Raw genomic sequence first — 21508 nt, forward strand, 5'->3', positions numbered from 1 at the left:
TTCTTTGCTTAGAGCCCCATCTCTAGGTTGCCCTTGGCCTTCCCTCGCTCAGCTCCTGCCTTTAGGTTTCCGATGCTTGGTGTTTCCCTGCTTTTCCTTTTTCCTGCATTGCCCTCGATGCACTTTATAATTGGCAGTGCCCGTGACACTGATTCAGGCTTTCTCTTCCAAGAAGAATGGATGACTTTTCTGGTTAGCCATCTGTTTCCATTGTTCATCTTGCAGGTTTAAATTTCTCTTTGGGGCTTTCATTAGATACTTTCGGGATGAGGAGATCTTATAATTTAATGTTCTTATGTGCATTCATAGTTTTAAAATCCTCAGTTTTGTTCTCTCCATGCCCAGATACCTTCATAGAACTGGTCTTTACATGATTAAAAGTATATAATAGATATCGATATGTGGGTTTGGTTAGTTGGAAGCAGCATCCTCGTTACCCTCCTCGGCTCTTCCAACCCCACCTGTGGACATGCTTTTATCCCAGTGTTGCCTCTCCTCTGAGTTTGTGAATTAGAAATCCAGAGTCCGACCTTTTACTGAATGTTGCAGAATAAAGCATGCCCAGAAAAGAAAACGTTAATGTTACCAGTTTTTCGTAACAAGATTTGTGATCAAGATTTTACATGACATAGTCATAGAATTTTAGAACAAGAGGTAGTCTTAGAGATAGTTTAATAATCACAAAGCTGTTAGTAAATTAGCATAACACAGTGCTTTAGGGTTAGTGGTATTAAGGTTGAATGCAAAGATTGCTTTTTTGTGCTATCAGACTGCTCCTTTTCTAAGACAGAGTACAGATGTGGTGTCCTACTTTAAGGGAGGAAATTGTTTTGCCTCCTCCTTGACGCAGCCGCTCTACTGTGTGACAGATACAGAGAATGTGTCAGGTTCAAGGTGAGGCTGAGTTCAAGGAGTGAAATAGAAATTTGGGTATAGAAACAAACTGATAGTTTTTTTAAAAAACAGAGTTGAAATAAGTTTTAGGCTGAGGAACTTCTAGTAAAAGCACCACAGTGGAATTTTGTTCTTTGTAAGTAGAAGATTATGATGTATTTGACTGCAATTTTGCTCTTACATTACAGTGAAAAAGGCAATACTGTTCCTGGATATGATTTTTTGGTGAATTCTGTCTGGCCAGAAATAGTACGAGGATTAGAAGAGAACTTGCCCTCGCTGTTTAATCCTGGAGATCCTGACGCATTTCATGAGGTACCTTTCCCTCCTTTGTTTTGACCCTTGAAGATGTATACCTGAGGCTTGAGAATAATCAGTCATGGTCTCTTCTGGTTTGGTTCTGTGGTTGGTTAAAAATTAAAATTTGAATTGCTCAGTGAACATGTACCTTAAAACACACACATTGCTTTATCCATGTAACAGTCCACGATACGTTCGGGAATGAGAATATTTTAATTTTAGAATGTAAAGTAAAATTCAGCCTAGACACAGTTGTGACTAGATATGAACATTATTTTCTAATTTTTTAAAAAAAGATCTTAGAACCATTAAAAGCCCATCTCTTTGCAGTTGTCCATGAAAAGTTAAATTTGTATACTTTATAATTTTGAAGGAAAACAAAAATTACTGATTGGATTTAAAAATATAGTGTATAATAGTCCTGTATAGTTTAAAAGAGTAGGAGGCCCTAATGTTTTGTTTGTGGTTTTTTTAAATCACATTATCATTTATAAGATTTCACGGTTTAGATTTTAAAAGTAAATTTATGTATTTTGTTGTTGTCGTACGATGTGTTAAAGGCAGTACAGCGTCATAGGGAAAGATAGGCTCTGGGGCCAGTGGCCTGGATTCCCGCCCAGCTCTCCTTCTCATCAGCCTCTTGGTGCCTCTCTTCCTTCTCCTTCCCTGGATTCAATATGACAATCTTTGTCGTTTATTAGGTAACTTGTTAATTTGTAATGACCGTAGTTACTGATACGTTAGGGTCTTACTTCGTACTTCGTGTTCGTCACACTGCCTTTTTCTTCTCTGTCCTTCTTTTTTCACCATCTTTGTATTTTGGATTTTTGGGGAATTTGTTTTGCTCCTTTATTTTGTGTTTTCCCCTCTACTAATTTGGAAGTTCTGCCATTTATTTCTGTGTATATTAAGTAACCTTAGTGGTTACAGAATCTGAAGTTTGCTGGTGTTCTTCAGCCTCTTGAACAGTATAGGAAACTTAGAGCACTTTAATGTTAGTCACCCCATTTCATAGTATATGTTATTTTTTTGATTTCTTTAGCCCAAAAAATAGGCATGATTTTTTTGTTTTGTTTGTTTTGTTCATCCTCACCTAAGGATATTTTTTCCATTGATTTTTAGAGAGAGTAGACGAGGGAGAGAGAGAGAGAAACATCGATGTGCAAGAAACACATCGATCCATTGCCTTCTGCACACACCCAGCTAGGGCCCAGGATCAAACCTACAACCCAGGTACATGCCCTTGACTGAAGGGAGTGGAACCCGTGACCCTTCGATGCATGGGCCAGTGCTCTAACCATTGAGCAACACCAGTCAGGGCAAAATAGGCGTGATTTTTATTGTTTTATACGGTGGTTATCCTCCCAGAGTTGTCATTTATCACTCCTACAAGTGATAAATCCTTTTCCCTGGATGCTGTTCCTTCTCGGATATTGACCTACCTTCTTGGATCATTTTTCTTCTTCCTGAAATTCATGCTAGAAGACTTTTTAGTAAGGATCTGTTGATAATAAACTTGATTTTTTATAGTAAATCCTTAGTTTTTGTTTGAAAATAACCTTATCACTTTTATATTTGAAAAGTAGTTTTGCTGGAAATAGATTCTCTGCACTTAGGTATTGTCTTTTGACTTCTGTTTTGAAATTAGCTGTTAACCTAATTGTTGTTTCTTTGTAGTTAATGCCTTTTTTTCTCCGACTGCTCTTAAAATCTCCTCTTTGACTTTGGTGTGCTGTTTTATTATAATATGTCTAGTATGAGCTGCTTCTTATTTATTGTATTTGGGATTTATTGGATTTCCTGAATCTGAGGATTGGTGTCCTGTATAAATCCTGGAACATTTTTATCCATTATTTCTTCAGTTGTGCTTCCCTCCCATTCTTCTGTTATTTCCTTCTAGAACTCTGATGAGACCTCCTCACTTTAAAACTTTATGTTTCCTAAATGTAGTTTTATTTTTTTTTTATCTGTCTCTGTGCTGCATTCTGGATAATTTCTCAGGACCTGTCTTCTAGTTTACTAATTCCTCCTTAATTTGTGTCTAAACTGTTTTATCATCTGAACATTGTTTACAATTTTGATTATCCTAATTTTCATTTCTAGAAGTTCTCTTTGCTTCTCTTTCTAATCTGCCTGATGAATTTGATTATTTTTAAAGTGTAGAGAGGCACAAGGTAAGAGGGGTTTGAGTCTGGGGCCTGGTAGAGCTTTATTGTCCCAGAAATATCACTTATCTGTTCTCTTGGTTAATTGCCCCATGTCATCATACATTGACAATGATTTTTGTGATTTTAAAAGTAGGATTTTTAAAAATAGATACCATAAGCAGAGTGAAATAATGGTCTTAAGCATTTGCAATAAGACCCTCTACATTTTGCTGTACTCCGTAGAGAATCATATTGATCACATTAAGCTCGGAGATGTTTCAGCTCAGAAATGAAGCTTTCTGACAGAAGTTCGACTTTAGAATTCTAAACCAGTACTTAATGTTTATGGGCATGGTTTCCAGCAGGCACCTATTTCTTTCAAGAAGTGCTTTCAGCTTGAATGGGGCGTGCTTCTCATGAAGAGGAAAATGTTCTTGTGTTCTGCTAGCATCCATCATAAGCGGAGGTATCATTTCATCCTAAAAGATGAAATAGCTCTCTTTGTCTCAACTCTACACACCTGACAATACTCAGGGAATTCCACAAGTGTTGCTCTGAACCAGTTAAAAGAAATTTAAAACCTGTAGTGTTTACTGCACTAAAATTTCTGTCGAAGCACAGACCTCAGCATATTGAAGTGAATGGTTTGGTGACTCAGAATTGAGCCCCTCAGAATTGGGAATATGTGGAAAGTCCAGCAGTGTTCTCCCTAGAGCCTGGGAGCCTGGGGGATAGCATACCCTTTACAACAGCCCTGGTTTTGCTCTGCTGACTGACTAGGGTTCTGTTTCCTCTATTTCCTCACTTTGTCTTTGGGCAAATTCTGAGCCGAAACAGAAGAGGGAACATCATCTGTTAAATTGTGTGGCGGGGAGGAGTTGGGGATAATAATAGTAGTTGCTTTATAGGGTAGTTTTGTGGGTTAAACAAAATAATACAATTTTAAGCACAGTATGTAGATGGTAAATGTTAAGTGTTAGCTGTTGCTTTTAGATCCCCCTCACTTTTTGTGCTGTCTCATCCATAAAAATGATGTAAGTACTCACATGGTTCAGTTCTTTCCATTTTAAAATTTTTCACTTCTCCTCCTGGAGAGGTGATGAAAGTTATACTGCTTAATCTACCGTCTCGTCCAGCTCCAGCAGACTGGGTTAGGGCTGCCTTAGAATATGAGAACGGTCACTTAAAGAGCACTGGGTCTAGCATACCTGGGTTTCTGGGTGGACTTGCCACGAAAGACCTTGAGCATGGGGTGGAACCACTTTGGGCATTGCCTGTCTAAGTGGGGACCTTGAAGGAAGATCCCTTCAGGTGCCTGTCAGCTCTAGACACTGATTCTGTGTGCTGACCTCCTTTATCTGGATTACAGTTTTTAGTATATGCTCCCAATTCTGGTTAGTGTACAATGAAAATGCCACCTATTTCTTATTTTAGAAGTACACCATAAGTATGGATTTTGTGAGAACATTTGAACGGCAGTGTGGATCACAGGCCAGTGTGAAAAGACTGAGAGCACATCCTGCCTATCACAGCTTCAATAATAAGTGGAACTTGCCGGTTTATTTTCAAATAAGGTCAGTGATTTACTCACATCTCACCTCCACCTTTCTAAAAATAGACCTTGAATAACAGATAAGGATGTTGTCCCCAATTAATAGCCTCTTCTTTGTGATCATCATACTGTTATTTGGGAAATAAAATTTAAAGTGTACAAGAAATATCATGATTGCCAAAATTATGGCTTGTATGACAAAAAGGACAAGCTTTATCTTTTGGTAATTGGAGAGCTGAGAACACTAGGCTTGGAGCGAGTTGGACTCCAAGCCCAGCTTCATTCCCACGCATCCTCTCATTCATTGTGGGAGAGAGAAAGGAAGAATGAGATCACAGCTCTTTCTTGCCATTGTCCCCATCTTGTCACCTGCCTCAAATAGTGGACTGTCCCACATCTGTTGGTTTTGCTCGTCTGTAACATTGTTTGCCCTCAGAGGGCAAACATTGTATCCCCATAAGTATAGCGTTAGGTATTCTTTGCAGTTGGTTCTGTGTTCCAGTTTATGAGAACCCTAGCTGTCACCTTGGCTTCCTTTATAATCTTTGTGACATGTGTTCTCTCTCTTCTTGAAAACGGTACCACTTTCCTTCTGGATATTCTGATGCTGTCGCCTGTGTCAGTAAGTGGTCTATAAAATACTTGGGGAACTTTATGATAAACCCATAACAACATATGTTCCACTAGAAAAAATTGATGATAACAGCCATCTTTGTAGATTGTCTTGAATGAGGTCATGGTAAGTTCCTCCATAGACTGGCATTATGTTGAAATGCTTTTTAAAGAATCATAGGCTTTTTGTTTAAATTTTTGGATGCTTTTGTTAATTGTGATGCAGCCCTTTTCCCCAGAGTTCTGAGGAAGAATTAGGAGAGTGAAATGTGTTAAGAATCGGGTACCTTGATTATAATTGCCTGCCCTGATTGCGAGTGTATGAAATCATCTTCAGTAATGAAATCACAGCTTTCAGAAAGTTAGTACAGTGCACTTTAACATATGGCCATAGTCCTGTGTTTTATGCTTAACTTTCCTGGGTTACATCATCTTGTAGCTTGTCTTTGGTAGGAAATGGATTTGTTCATCTGAGGTATTCATGGACTGCATTGGAAATATTTGATAATCAGCATCCAACCAGGGCAAGAAGCCCTTTTGATTCATGAGCAGAGTTTAAAAACAGTGAAGCATCATTTTACAGGATAAGACTGCAGTCGAGAAATACTGTTTGGATTTGACCATTTCTCTCGTAGTCCACATCTGGAGTTAGATTGCTTTAGATGCACCACAGCCCGTCCTCCTGTCTGCTGCCTGCACACCCCTCTTTCCTAGTCCTTTGCCCCCGACCACATGACCCCATGCTTAGTCATCCTGCACTGTCACCCACGTCCTGGAGCTGCCCTGAGCTGTGCCCAGCCCCAAGCTCTGGGCTCTGCCAGGTGAGCCCCACAGGGACGGCCCAGCCTTGCCTCAGCTGGTGCTCTTCTCACTCCAGGGCCTCAGAGTTGGTGGCTGAGCCGGGAAGTATGCTGAAACTCAGCCAGTTTCCTGACTTTTTTACATTCACCAAAGTTTAGCCTTAAGCATACGAGGGGTTGCTTAACTTTTCTTTGTAAACTGTTTTGTTTAAAATTAATGAAATTTTTAAAAATTATTTTTCAGATACGGAACTAGTTCTCAATGTATTTGTTTTTCCATTTAAAAAATAAACACAAGTAATGCTTTGTAGGACTCTCCTGTTGATTTTTATCAGGTGTTGGATTGTTTACCCTGAATTATGACAGAAAGTTCTGCAAACATGGCTGGGGTCAGAGTTGCACTGTTATCTGACTCACTTTAGGGTCATTTAAAGGAAGCCTGAAAACCAGTGGGTGGGACTGTTTGACATGTCGCTAAGGAGGAGTAGCCCTATTGCATTCTTAGTAGTAGGTGTGTATGCCTGCATCTGACTGTGCATACACCCCAGCCCCCAACACCATTCTGTGAACATGAGTCCCCTCACTGTTCTGACACGCTACTGTGTCTGCATTTCATCTCTTCTTACAAGAGTATTGAAAGTAGGTTCAGGATTTAGTTTCTCATAGGAAGGAAATAAATGCATATATGACCAAAACAGTCTCAAATTGTACTGGGTCCATGGCTTCCTGGACACTGTGGTGTTAACCCCTTAAATGACAAAGGCTAAATTTTAGGTTTGTTTGAGTTGAAATCTTTCCAGAATATTTTATGCTCCCAGAACGTTTGCTGGTATATACTGTACATACTCTGTTCCATGCATGGTGAATCTGCTTCCGCCTTGATGGTGTGGAATCTACACAGGATGACTGTGCTTTCTCTCCCTCCCCTTCCTCAAGCACACGTGCACACAACAGAGATGTGCCCCACAGTGTTTCTGATGCTGCAGGGCTGTTCTTGTTTTGTAGTGATACCTGTAACTATTGTTATTACCTTTCCATTTTTAGATTGGTACTTTTGTGTCCTTGTAGACCTGTGGCATGCATGGAAGAATATGCCTATAGAGACTTTCCTCAAACCCAAATTTAAGAATTTTGACATGTTTGTGTTTGGAGTTGCCTTTCTTACAAATTTCTATCAAGACCAAAATGACATTCCACATACATGTGAAAACTACAGCACACCCTTCAGGTTTCTCCAGGTGTCATCTCTCGCCTTTGCCATTTTCCAAGATGTATAAGCCAACATAACCTGCACTTCTGGATGCCAGGCGCTTGCTGGGGGGGGGGGGGCGGCAAGGCTGTGTTAGGTACTGAGGAAGTTTTATTTTCACAGATTCTTCCACTTGGTCACAGTAAGGATGTCTGTGTGGACTGCCCGACACCGGGAGTCTGCTGCATTTGTTTCTTGTACTTTCTCATCTGTGGGTTTTTCAGAATCATCATAAATGTGCAGGCAACTTTGCATCCCATGTCTCTGTCACTACTGAGTCACACCTGTTCAGGCTTGTTCTGTATTGGAGGTTACTCCTGTATTTGTATAAATTTTGGAGTTGGGGGTCTGAGGTTGAGGTGCTGATGCTGATTTGCTTCCCAGGTGCAGAGCTATCCCTGTCCCTTCTCTTCTTTGTGCTCAGGGTTACTGCTTCCTTTGCTGCCATTCAGGGACTAGTCTCCAGTGCTCTCTTCTCTTGTCTTATTTCTCTGTCAGTTTTTCCTTCTGTGCCTCTCACTGCCACTTGGAGAGCCGAGCCTTTCGTAAGCTTCACTCGGCAGTCAGAGAGTCCTCTCTTTCCATGGGGCAGACAGGAAGCTGTGGGAAACCAGCTCACAGCACCTCAGTTCTGAGCACACAGATGACATCCCAGTCCGTCAGCCACTGACCTGATTCAGCACAGAGAAGCCTGTGCCCCCAGCACTGCACATTCAGAAGGCGACAGCTTTCCCAGATCCAGCCAATAGTCTTCAGAGTACACTGCTGTAAAATCTTTGTAGGGGACCTAAGATCCTGTACAAGGACACAGGTCCACAGGAGCCACCTCAACAAGGATTAAGTGCCACTGCCACTTTAGTGAAAGCTTTCTGCATACTGTGGAGCCAGCCTGAAGGCCCCCTGACCCCCCACACGCACAGCCTCCCCATTACCAACACCCCTCACGAGAGTGGGGTGTTTGTGACACAGATGGACCTACAGTGACACAGCATCATCACCTGTCACCCGAATACTTGTTGGATGAAGTGCACGTGCTGAGGGGTTTGGAAGAGCAGCTCTGAATCTGATAGCACGTACTTGGACTGTTGCTACTTGCAGTTGTTGTAGGAATTACAAAGGAAACTGGAGCTCTGATTGGTGCACCGCCTTTCCCCCTGATCCTGTATCACGTCACATTGTTCCTCTAGGTCTTCCGTTCTCCCTCCACCTTTGTCTTATAAGGAGCACGTTATGTACCCAGATAATCCAGGATCCTGCCCTCACCTCAAGGTCCCTCATTTAGTCCCATCTACAAAGCCCCCCGTGCCCTGTAAGGTCATAGTCCCAGGCTCCAGGGATAGAACCTGGGCATCTTCGGGCTGTTACTCAGCTGCCCACGTGGCCCACAGGTAGAGGAAGGGCTTGGTACTTAGGAAGAACGAAGGATAGACAGGAAGAGGCATCTGGCAGCAGCAGAGACACTAATTTGAGCTCTTGTTTCTATCCCAGATTTAGAGAAATAGCAGGATCCTTAGAAGCAGCACTGACAGATGTACTGGAAGACGCTCCAGGTAACTTCCTCAAAGTGGTAAATGATGGGGTGCCACTGAGTGAGTGCATTGAGCTCACCAAGTCATCTAGACCCTAATACCCAAGCGTCCTTTCTCCCTTTCCTGTCACAGTAAGTCAGACCTCAAAGACTGACTTTAACGTCTTTTTTTTTTTAAACAAAAAAAACTAAGATGTTTTGGTTTCTACAGTCTCCTGCTTTGTAGAGATGCTGAGAGGCTGCTTTAGTAGTATAGGAGGCAGACCTCATTTTGTTTCTGAATATCACATGTCAAGGGCACACAGCTCCTGGTGCGCCAGGCTACGAGCTGCTTCCTCCCTGGATCAGAGCTGCCCTTGCCTCCTTGGGGTGACTCACAGCTGGGGCTGGGGCCTCTAGAGCACTGGGCACCAGTTCTGGGACATAGGACAGGTGGCAGTGGTAGGTGTGCAGACTTCTCAGACATGTGCATTCCTGACAGCCTCAGCAGTCTTGTTGTGTTGTGGTCATTCCTAGTGGCCACTCACAGAACATGGGCTGTGTCTACAGCCACATGGGTGTCTAGGCTGCCACACTCTAATTTCTGCCCTTTATTCTCCTAGCCTTAAGGTTAGTTTTCATCTCTTTGCCAAAAATGCTAATATGCAGTTAACTTCCTGTACAAATAGTGTATTCAGGTTCGGGAAGAGAAGGTGACAAGTGGAACAGGACAGATTCAAAACCAAAGTTTAAACACTTGCAAGTGACGGCCACCTTGACTCATGTTTTGTTGATTTTGTATAAAGTGTGTATTAACAAGTTACTTCTGAATGCTGTGTATGTTTAATATTTATCCAACGCCTGGGAGGTGGAATCATGTAAAATCAGAAAATGCACCGCCGTGAGAGATGTTATAGTGACATGGGTTATGGCCACCTGGTCATGCATGTCACCTCCACTGACAGCTTCGCTGACCACCTAGAGTTCTTCAGAATGCCACTTTCTTCACTCTCGAGTTATACATTGAGAATATTAGATTGCGGCCCTTAATTGACTGAGACTCCTTCCACGTGTGCTCTTCCTCTAGCTGGAAGCTCTTACTGCCTGTTGGCTTCTCATAGAACATGGAGCAGCCTTCAGAGGTGTTGGTCGGAACAGATGTTCCTGCCGTCGCTGGCACACCGCCTGTGGAGACTCTCCCTGCAAGTTTTGGCGCGGTACTCCGTGTTTGTCAACGAGGTGAGGGCCGGTCGGGTGGCTTTAAAGATACATTAAGCTAAGTGCGCTAAGGTTAAGCTAAGTGGGACCCGGGGAGGGGGGCTGCTGTGTGGTTCCCAGGACGCAACGGGGCTGTACGCGACTCCTGGGACAGAGCGGGGCTGTACAATTCCCAGGACACGGGTGCTGTGTGACTCCTGGGACAAGGTGGGGCTGTACGGTTCTTTAGTTAGGTCTGGGCTTGCTAAGCTGTGCAGTTTTTTTGCTAGCCAATAATTCTTATATCTCTAATAAATTATTTTGCCTTGAACATAGATTATTTCATTCTTTTCCTGATGCTAGTACGTCTCTTTGGTTTTCCCCTTCTAACAATACATAATGCACAGAACACTTTTGTTTGTATTATTTGAAGAATAATGAGGTGTGAATTTTGATTTTTTTAATATTAATTATATTATGATAAATTTATTAAGTAAACTCAGTGAATTATTTACCTAATTTAGTTAATTAATCTTTAAAAACCTGTGATGTTCCAGAAATTAGTTTGCCTTTGGTTTAGGGACCTATTGTTTTACGCTTGCCTGTTACTTTTAAGCTCCAGAAATTAGACATGAGTTCAGGGAGGGTAACATCCGGGGGCTTGAGGTTTGTCCTTGCTTCTCTGAGTCCTTCACACCTGTCTGGAGATGATGTGGTACTTTCATTAGTAACCTTCACAGAGACTAGACATCTGGCATTTTATAGTGACTTGCTCACCCACGTATGTAAATGCTCATGTATCTTGCTGGTGGAAAAGTATTTAAACATTGAAATCCTTTTGCAGCTTTTACTCAGGCCCATCTCTAATGAAAGTGCCAAGGATGTTAAAAAACCTTTGGTAACTGGTAGCAAAGACTCTTCCATTACCCAAGGAAACAGTGAAGACCCAGGAAGTGGTCCTTCCGAGACAAAGGCCACAGCTTCCATAACTAGCACTCAGCTCGTGTACGTGGTCGCCGACCTGGACAGGCTTCAGGAGCAGGTAAGCCAGCATCCCAGAATGCCTGTGCTCAGGGCAGCGTCTCCTCAGAGTGTGCAAAGGCCTGACACCATCTGCCCAGGGGCTCAGACTCACGGGGCCCAGGCGCCTCAAGAGAATACCTTGTGCATCTCCCCTGGCAGCGCGCTCTCCCCCCTTCCTCCCAGCCTGGTCTCGGAGCGCATTACCCTGGCGCCTGTGCAGCTTTCCTGGTAGTAATATCCAAGCTCAGCTCAAGCTGTGCTCCACTGGGTTTTTCATTAGCTCAACTTACTGTGCAGGCACGATCTTGAGTGGGTTAGGTTTTAATTATTTCTCATCAAGTTCCTAAATATTTCTTGGTAACATTTACTCTTCAGCTATACTTTGCAAGTACTGAGCTATTAAGTTTTTTTCCTCTGTTTTCTGTGTGTGCCCCATGTTTTTGCTCTTATTAAGAAAGCTTTGTGGGTAAATTTGTGTTTACATGCTCTGCTACATAATTGTGCTTTCTTCAAGTTTAAATATTTTGTGGTGCTCAAACAAATACCATATGCTTTGAGCAAAAACATGGTGTTTATCTGAGGTTTTTTGGTACTTAGAAGAGCCACAGAATAGAAAATGATGTTTATTCTCGGGGTCTGTTAATAGCCACAAAACTGCTGTTTCCCACAGTGGGTGCTTTTATTGTGAAGGTTTGATTAAGGATTTTGCTTTCTTTTAGCACAAGTTACTTAAAGTCCCGAGTTTACATTTGTTACTCATTGAGAGCATCCTAGAGACCATAGATGCAAATGGAAGTGCCCCTTCCTTTGATTTTAAAAGGAACTGAGTTGTAAAGTGTGTGTTTATTTCAGCTTCCAGAACTCTTGGAAACAGTCAAGCCAAAGCTGGAAATGATTGGCTTTAAGAATTTTTCTTCTATCTCAGGTAAAAACAAATCTTTAGACTTAGCAAATCTTTGGATAAGAAATAATTTTAAATTTTTAGAGACTGTGGAATATATTTAAACTATCATTCTTGTTAGCTATAAGTCCTTAGTTGTTCTTCTATTCTAGCCTATGATTTTAACTTCCCTGAATGAGAAATTTTGCTAATTCTAGTCATTTGACTTTATTATTGTACATTGTCTAAATACTATGACAGCATTTAAAATAAAAGTCACATCTGACTGGAGAGAGTGACTAAGCACAGTCTGTGTGTCAGCAGCAGCCCTGGAGGACTCGCAGCTGTCCTTGGCAGCCTGCGTGCCTGCCCTGAGCGCCAGGATCGTCCAAGACTTAAGTGAGTCTTGCTTCAGTTACCTGAAAAGTGCCCTGGAGGTTCCCCGGCTTTACCGAAGAACCAACAAGGTCAGCACCATTCCCCGAAAACATTGTGAGGCGGGGAGATACACAGCAGCAAAGCCCAGCTGGAGGGGCAGGAGTAGGTTCGCAGGGGAGCCCAACACGGACTCAGTCTGTCTCGGCGAAGAAATGGTGTCTGTGACACGCACTCCTCCCGGACGTCAGGAGCCTTGGGAGTCAGACTCAGGCAGTGCAGACTTTAAGTGCTATACCTTTGTGGGGAGCTTTTGTCTCGTGTCTGTATTTGAAAAATTAGAATTTACCTTGTTCCTTCATCCTGTCATTGGAAGTACCTGCTTTCCCCTGTTCTACTGGACACGGTGTGAAAAGCTGCATTAAGAAATCCTAACAGCATTAAAAAAAAATACAGCATTCTCCTCTTTTCTGATTTTATGGACTGGTGCTTTGGGGAATTAATTTTTACTGGTGTTTTAGTTTTCCCAGTTGAACTCTCATTTTCATGCGTTTGTGCTTACTTCATTCTTGCTAGATCTCACTTGATTTTCCCACTGTTTTTTCCCCCCAGTTGTGGAGTTGGGTTTTAGGCAGTTTACAACTGAAGTTATTCTCAGGAACTGTGAGAATCTGCTGAGACATTGTGCAGTTTGGGGAAATCCCTGGACTTGCTGCAGACCTGCCCATGTGGGGCCAGCTTCTGCTGTGTGATGTTGGCGTCACTGCCTGCCCGACATGGGGTTCTGGCTGTAGTGTGTGGCTTTTCGTGGCTGAGCTGAGACTGAATGGACCTCCTTTGTGCCTTCTCTTTTCGTTTTAAAATCTGACATGCAGTAGAATGATCACTTCTAGCAAGAGCGCCCTGTCACCCAATTTCCTCTTTCTGGTGTGACTTGAAGCCCCCACTTAGAAGTGGGAGAGACAGACCTCATTTGTGTGCCCATTACGTTTTCTTTAGTAACCCGCCACCTTTCCCTTTCTGCTCGCTCGGGGTTGTACTTACTGAAGGAGGGCTTGCAGACGCTGTGCTGAACACCTTATGTCCACTCCCCTCAGTCCTGCAAAGCGGGTGCTCGTGTCCTTACAGATGAAGAAACCAGGGTTAGGAAAGTCACATTGCTCACCCTAGATCCTGCTTCTCGAACGGCGGCATTAGCATCACCTTGCAGGAGCTCGTTAGAGACATCTCAGAGCTCTGCCCTCGCCCCCCAGCCACACACACGGAATCAGACCCGGAATTTAATGAGATTGCTGGGTGGCCGGTGTGGACGTGAAGTGGTGGGAAGCAGCGCCCTGGGGAATGAAGCCAGCAGGGGCTGGCACAGCACCTGGATCCAGTCGGGCTCCAGACGCTGCCTCCCTGCTGCCTCTCCCTGCTCCCTCTTGCTCTCCAGGTGTCTTTCTGGGGACAGCACTAGTGTTGCTTTTTGGAAGGGATGGAGGGTGTATGTGTATCAAAAAAGGCACATCACTAGTATCCTTTTGAATTTGAGGTTTGAATAACTCTCTTTTTCTCTGTGCATCTCTCACCCCTACCACCATTATTGCAGGAGGTGCCAACGACAGCTTCCTCTTACGTGGACAGTGCCCTGAAGCCCCTTTACCAGCTTCAGAGCGGTCACAAGGACAAGCTCAAACACGCGAGAATTCAGCAGTGGTTAGAAGGCGCGCTCTCGGAGAGCACTCACAAGTAAGTAACCTAACATAGACTATTCTGGACTTTCTTCAACAGGCCCTGAGTCAGAGATCACTGAGACCATCAGAGGGTGGCAGGTAGATAAGGTGGTAAGAACATCCTGTCACTCCATGGCTGGACAAGGGGGGGCAGCAGGCACTGAGTCTCTGCCCATCAGTGTGGATGGCTGAGCTGAGCTTGCCACAACCCCACCCAAGGCTCTACCGGGACTGTAGCCAGCCTGGCTGGGCTCCCACTGTCCTGGCATCTCCCAGGTCACACACCTTTCAGGGGCCCAGACATATTCTACCCCCCCCCCCCCCCCCCGGCACACCTCCCTTTTACTATCCTTGGTACCATCTCCTGCAGGCACTGTTCTATAAGTCCAGTCACGTGTTTTCCTTTAAGATCCTTTCTCTTTTCGGCTCTCAGCCCAAAATGGCCTCAGTCATGCCAGATAATCAAAGGTCGCCTAGTGGGTAGACCATGATAATCAGGGAAGAGAATAGTAATTACAAGTGATAAAGGATTGGCATTTAAAACCCTGCAGCCCTTAGACGGGGAAGTCTTCAGAATGACTGGTTGGATACCTCTTCATTTCTCATTCAGGCTACTCTTCCCCAGATGCTGTTGACTTATGTCAAAGAGTCTGTTACTCCATTTTGTTGAATTTTGTTTAATTATTAACTTTGCCATAGTATTTTATTCATTTCAGTTACTTATAAGTTAGGTGGCATTTGTGGGTTAATTTGAACGTCAAAATGAATTATAATAGTGTTTGTAAACATGCCAAGTAATCAGGTTCTAAACAAAGTTAAAATGTAACTCATTTATAATTTGGATGGTATATTGAGAAAATTTTAAAGCCAGTTAGTTTTATTTAAAATTTTGAAATGCTTTTACTCTTTAAAAGATGAACTGTTTCTAGAACTGATTGCAGATGAACCTGTTACTTGCATTTGGGGAATGAGCTATAGATGGTCACTCTTGAAATAAGAAAGACAGTTTGGCCCAAGATTTTCTCCTAGTGTCCAGGACTAAAATTTTGAACAAAATCCATGTATATATTTCTTAAGTTCTGAGGGAATGCAGTGCTAGGCAATCAAGGCCCTGTTTTTCTTTCAATCTTAAGAAACATTAAATATTTACCATTGCTGATTTTTTATTGAAAGTAAATTTTTATCTTAAAAATATCTTTTTTTTCGTCCTCAATGCCAGTTAGTGTATTTGGTGTTACACACAAACATGTGTTTCACCTGTAAATGCCTCTCGTGCTCCAGGTACTATGAGACCGTGTCCGACGTCCTGTACTCCGTGAAGAAGATGGAAGAGAGCCTGAAAAGGCTAAAACAAGCCCGGAAAACCACCCCCGCCAACCCCGGTGGGTCCAGCACTGGCGGCATGAGTGACGACGACAAAATCCGGCTGCAGCTGGCCTTGGACGTTGAGTACTTAGGGGAACAGGTAACCACGAGCCGTCATCGGTTCCAGGGGCTCTGAAACCAAATTCTGAGGGCCACCTGGTGGTTCACAGGATCCCAGAGGTGGCACTGAGGGCCGTGAGGCTGTTCCCTTGTGTTGGGAAAAGGGATCAGGGCCCTAAAATACTCGAAGTCAAAATATTTGCACCCAGGAGTTACGAGAAAGAAAAGATAGAAGAATACCAAAAATCAGCTTTTCAAGTCCGTTGGCTTGATCTTTTGTGCAGTTGACATCTGCGTGGTCACCAGCGCTCACGTCCATCAAGCCCACTGGAGTGGCGCTCACAGGGATCATGTCTTGGTCCGCTGCCCGGAAAGTGCCTGATAGGAAATCTGTGCTAGATCATGGTCTTTGGGATATTAGTTTGGCTTAGCATAACCAGAATAGCATTCGCCCCTTGACTTTGCAGTGTGGTACTTGAGAAACCACCCGAACACAACTTCCTTGTAGGTGTTCCGTAGAACACAGATTTTTAGAGGTGTAGTGTATGGATGACTATTAGCACACATATTCTCGCGTAGGAGGCAGGTAAGGATTCCATGTAGGCCTTTCATTCTGAGTCAGAGGTGACTCCTCGAGTCTCAGAACTTTCAGATGCTCAGAAAGTGACTCTTTACACTGTTTAGGTTTTCCTTATAAAGGTCCTCAAGATAGATCCTCAGACCTTTGCTAGAGAAAAAGACGTGAAATCGGAACATTTCCATCAGAAGATGCTTGGTTTTCTGTTAAGAACCACCTTTTACACATCAGGTTGTCACTGAAAATCTAAATCTCTCTACTTTGAGGCGAATTTAGAGACATATCCTGGCAGAAGTCCATTGCCACATTTATTTCACAAGAGAAACTTAGTCTTCTTATAAGCAAGGAAGTTTGTTACAGAAGCTTAAAGAACAAATAAGCAAAAGAAAGAAGGAGGGTTGGGAGGGAAGGCAGGGAAAGAAAAGGCAGTCCTTGTCCCAGTCCCCAGGACGAGCCACGGCACTAACAAATACTGACACAGGATAGAGTTTTCCAGACCTTATGGCGCGTGTTTTGTTTTGTTGTTGTTAAACTGAACTGGGGACACGGTGTGCCTTCTCTCGGTGACCAAAATGATTCACAGTGGTTGCGGTGCCAGAGTACTTTCAATTAATCAGATTCTGAGGAACGGCTGCTTGCTGATAAGTTACAAAATTAAGACAGGCCTCTCCTGTTTTGAGAATTCTCCACTTAAAAAATGGTTCACTTTGTTAATTCTTTTAATGTGAATTTTCTTGGCCAGTTCACAAAAGAGGCTCAGATTCTGTTAGATTCTGATTTGATGGATGGAGGTAAATGAACACATTGGCTTCTTGGGGTGCCAAGTGTTTAACCCCAAAAGTAAAGTTTTACAGTAAATAAATCCTTTACTCTAAAATTCTATTCTTCAAGGAACTCCCTGTTATGTAGTAGAGGGAAGGGTGAATATGTTCTTTTATGTTTTATGAGGGTCTTTTTTTTTCACATTCAGTTTAAATCCCAGTAACTGAATTCGTTCTCATGGCCTTTGCAGATACAAAAGCTGGGCCTGCAGACAAAGGACATAAAAAGCTTCCCGGCTCTGGCAGAGCTCGTTGCTGCCGCCAAGGACCAGGCAACAGCAGAGCAGCCCTAGGCATCCTGGGGGCCCGAGGGGAGATGACAGGAGCCCGACGGAGACAGTGGCTCTGTGCTTTCCCAGCCCCTGAGCCTCCAGCAAAGTGCTTCCACCGGATCTCCAGCCACATGCTTTGCAGCTCGCCGAGCACCTTTGGGTCTTCTTTCACCCAAAAAAGGACACTAAAGCCTTTTTCCGTTCTATGGAAGATAGTTTTTAAGACACTTGAAACTTTCTACTATAGTTTACAGAGAAAATTATTTTATTTTTATTGTAAATCTTAGTGAGGAAGAGCTGATTTCTAAACTATGATTAAAGTAAATATATATGTGCGACTAGAGAAAGTGTTCTTCCTCCCCGGCCCTGCAGTGAGAAGCAGTGGACGGCCGCAGGTGGCCACACTAGAAACGCTCTGCTCCGAGGCTGCACATGTGTGGACTCCGAGAGGCTGGAAGATGCTGGTTCCCGTTCTCCCACCAGGTGTTGGGGACAGTGCTGCTGATCAGGCTCTTCGCCCAGACCTCTCTCTGTCTCTCTGTCAGGAGCAGAGCCAGTCGGGAAGACTTATTTTCTAAATAAAAGAAGTGTCTGCCAAGAGCGCGCGTACCTTTTTTTTGTGAATCAGCCCAAGTTGAATACTCCTCACTCGTGCCCTGTGATGACTCGTTGCCCTCTGGGCCAGTGCCTCTCGCACACTTGGTGGGAGGGTCGTGTCCATCATGGAGGCTCCCTTTAGGCGTGTGGGAGTTCATCTGTGGAAGGGTAACAAGCACCCTGCCTGTGGAAGTAGCCACCACTGTCCCTACTGACGAGCTAATCCCGGGTGTGGGGGACAGAGAGCTGGGATTATTGGGGCGAGGTATTCAGAGCACGTTGTTGGCTCACTAACCGCACCCTTCCACACCCCTGCACTGTGCATAGCGGTGTCACCTGCCCTGTCAGCATGGAGATGATGGGGAGCAGGGGCGCGTGTGCCTCTAGCTGTGCATGTCCTCACTCCAGCATCTGCTCAAAGGTAAGCTGTGGGGAGATGACAGGAGTAAGTGACGGAGTTAGGGCAGATCTGGGAGTTCGCAGGAACGACTTCTCTTTTAGGACCGTGACGAGGCTAAGCTAGAGGAAGGAGAGGGAGCCCAAAAGAACCCCAGGAAAACCCCAGAGTGGCAGTGTGGGCACCAGGAGCTTCCATGGTCCTCCCACCCGCACAGCTGGAGGCAGCTCTGTTCTGTCGCAGTGACGGACCATCTCCCTGTGAATGGCGCGTGCTCTGGTCTCAGCAGTGGAGGCCCTGCCCTGGACCGGTAAGTGTCTGGCTATAGTTAGTATTAGGAAGTTGGGCCAGAGAAACAAAACCACGTGGTGGGGAGCAGGAAGGGTTTCTTAAAAGGGCTGGACCTCGCTCAGCTTGTCAGTGCAGCGGGGCGGTTGGGAAGGGGAGGGTGGACGGGACGCCGAGACCGCAGGGGCGGAATGAAACGCACACCTGTCACTGCCTCCAGGTCTCCTGCAGAAGTTCTTCCTTCTTGAAGCTGCGCACACCTGGCCCAGGTAGAGGAAGCTGAAGGAAGAGGTCCAGCGGAGGCCTGCTGCCCCATGCCAACAGGTGACCTGTGACCTGCCCCCGCCTGCCCCGTGTGCGTGTGCTGTGTTGCTCTGCCTTCCAAACCCCGCAGACTCTGCCCAACAGGAACCTCGAACAAGCCCAGTAGTGAGTCTGGGGAGCAAGTCTCCCCTCGCTGGGTGACCCAGGGCAGATCTCCCTCAGCGGCCACGTGGCTGAGCCAGTCCCTCCAGCCCAGCCTCAGTAACACAGTGTTGTCCCACCTCCCTGGCTGCTCTGCGTTCTCATTTGTTTCACAACACAGAGGTGGGGATATAATTTATCAGCCCTTTCCCACTCCACTGTCAGTCCCATTTTGTAGATGAAACAGAAGTTTAGGAGTTGAGATAACGAATAAGTGGAATTTAAACCCAGGCTATCATTGGAGAGCCCAGATGTTCACCGCTAGGCAGCTCTCCCTCCCCAGTGTGAGCGTTGGAACTACAGCTGAGGATCCAGGATCAGGGCCCAAGCTGTTGATTCTTTGACACCCATCAGGCCCCAGGCCCTGCTCCATCCAGTAACACCACAGTTCCAAGCTTGTCTGACGACAGCAACGTCCTGATGCCACAATGTCTGTTTTTAGGCTTAAGAAACAAAGATCTTTAGTTACAAAGCAAAACGTTCCAGAAGCTTCTCCCTGGCTTTCTCAGAACGACTCTTATTTAATGTGTGTAATTACTTAAGCTAAGCTTGGGAGAATTGTAATCGAAGTTTAAAGATAAAGTAATACTTTTTTACTATAACACTAATTTTTTAAAACTTTTTAAAGAATCGTAAAGGGGTCCCAAGCACAGGAGTTTATGTTTGCCAGTGTCTGCTGGTACCCAGCAGCCAGGGAGTGAGGTGGGTGCACCTGTGGCATTTCAAACTTCAGAAGGTAACGTGGTTTCTGTCTTCTGTATCAGGTGACATCCCCAGGGTCTCTGGCACAGCACCTGGTGATCAAATGCAGGTCTTGGTGCCCCAGTTTAGAGCTGTGCCCACTATAAGCTTCTATCATGCAAAGGTTTTAAAGATCTTTGCATCTGTTCAGATTCAGTTTCCCTGCCAAGCGAGAAACAAACGAAAATCGTTTGGTTTTCTAAACTCAGTAAAGGGCATGCGACTGGACGGCTTTCTTGGTGGACCGTGGGAAACCCCCCATGGCCACCGAGGCTCTGGGTCTCGTGCTGGAATCTTCAACTTGTCTATAGTTGCCTTGTCTATTGGACACACACTTTGCAACCCAGGAGAACTTAGAATTTAGTGAAAAAATGTTTAAGAAAAATAAACCCTTAGAATTAATACTTCTCTGTTAAGTAATCTGCAAAATGTTGGTATTTTGTATCCTTGTAACGTCCTGACCCAAATTCCCATTTAAAGAAAAGCTGGGAACAGAGACCAGTGGTCCGTTGGCAACGTTTTGCTCCTGGCAACTGCCAAAGCCCAGGCAGCCCACTGAGTAGAGAAACCCGCTAGTTAAGAACTTAATGTTCTCTCCCTCCAGCTGCACTGTGGCAGTGGCACTATCTCATGTCATCGAGGAGACTTCAGGACATCGCAGGTGGCGACTCGGGCTCCCTGCTGCATCCCCATGCCCGGCACTCAGTGGGCACCTCCGAATGCTCAGCACCAAGAGTGAAACTAACGGAAAGGATGGACCCTGGGTGATGACAACATGTCAGTGTAGGTCCATCTGTGTCACAGACGTCCCACTCCGGTGAGAGATGTTGGTGATGGGGAGCCTGATGCCCCTGGCCCCACACGCACAGCCTCCCCATGACCAACACCCCTCACCAGAGTGGGACGTTTGTGACACAGATGGACCTACAGTGACATGGCGTCATCACCTGTCACCCGAATACTTGTTGGATGAAGTGCATGTGCTGGGGGCTTGGAAGAGCAGCTCCGAATCTGATAGTCAGCACATATTTGGACCGTTGTCGCTTGCATTTGTAGGAATTACAAAGGAAATGAGCTCTGAGTGGGGCACCACCTTTCTCCCCGATCCTGCATCACGTCACCTTGTTCCTCTAGGTCTTCCGTTCTCCCTCTGCCTCTGTCTTATAAGGAGCATGTGATGCACCCAGATAATCCAGGATCCTGCCCTCACCTCAAGGTCCCTCATTTAGTCCCATCTGCAAAGCCCCCCGTGCCCTGTAAGGTCACAGTCCCAGGCTCCAGGGATAGAACCTGGGCATCTTCGGGGCTGTTATCCAGCCCCCCCCCCCCCCCCCCCCGTTCCTGCTGTGCCTCTGCAGCGGGACTTCTAGACAGGGCAGAGGTCATGATCCTGCTATGGACTGAGTGCCACATGGCGGTCACTACTCATTCATTCATTCAAGCGTTTCCCATTTTATAAGTAACGGGGTGGAGACAAGAGGTGAGGAAACTTGCTCCAGCCCATGTCAGAGCTCAGCTTCCTGCCGGCCCGTCCATCCCTAGAACCCACCTCTGAGCACCCCCCATGGTGCCCCTAGGTGCCTGGCACAGCAGGTCGCAAACCTTGTCAGGCCCACAGTTGTGGGAAGGACTAGCTGACCTCCTTGACACCAAAACTAGGGATGTATGTTCCAG

At 45.0% G+C, this 21508-nt stretch overlaps 1 protein-coding gene across 6 annotated transcripts in view; it reads left to right on the forward strand.

The window, feature by feature from the left end:
* COG2 (component of oligomeric golgi complex 2) overlaps nt 1-17945 on the forward strand; it is a 35640-nt gene extending 17695 nt beyond the window's left edge. For 3 of the 6 annotated variants that reach the window (XM_081124066.1, XM_081124068.1, XM_081124069.1), the window contains 10 exons: nt 1083-1209; nt 4776-4915; nt 9043-9104; nt 10149-10300; nt 11103-11300; nt 12134-12206; nt 12486-12628; nt 14128-14267; nt 15533-15716; nt 17266-17945. In XM_081124066.1, coding sequence (XP_080980192.1) covers nt 1083-1209; nt 4776-4915; nt 9043-9104; nt 10149-10300; nt 11103-11300; nt 12134-12206; nt 12486-12628; nt 14128-14267; nt 15533-15716; nt 17266-17367 — 1321 coding nt within the window. In that variant the 3' untranslated portion in view covers nt 17368-17945. Of the gene's footprint in view, nt 1-1082; nt 1210-4775; nt 4916-9042; nt 9105-10148; nt 10301-11102; nt 11301-12133; nt 12207-12470; nt 12629-14127; nt 14268-15532; nt 15717-17265 lie in introns of all 6 variants that reach the window. The other 3 variants (XM_081124064.1, XM_081124067.1, XM_081124065.1) reach the window with 2 other exon arrangements.
* Nucleotides 17946-21508: the final 3563 nt, after the last annotated feature.

The sequence above is a fragment of the Miniopterus schreibersii genome (genome assembly GCF_964146895.1).
Source record: "Miniopterus schreibersii genome assembly, chromosome: 21".
Lineage (NCBI taxonomy): Eukaryota > Metazoa > Chordata > Mammalia > Chiroptera > Miniopteridae > Miniopterus > Miniopterus schreibersii.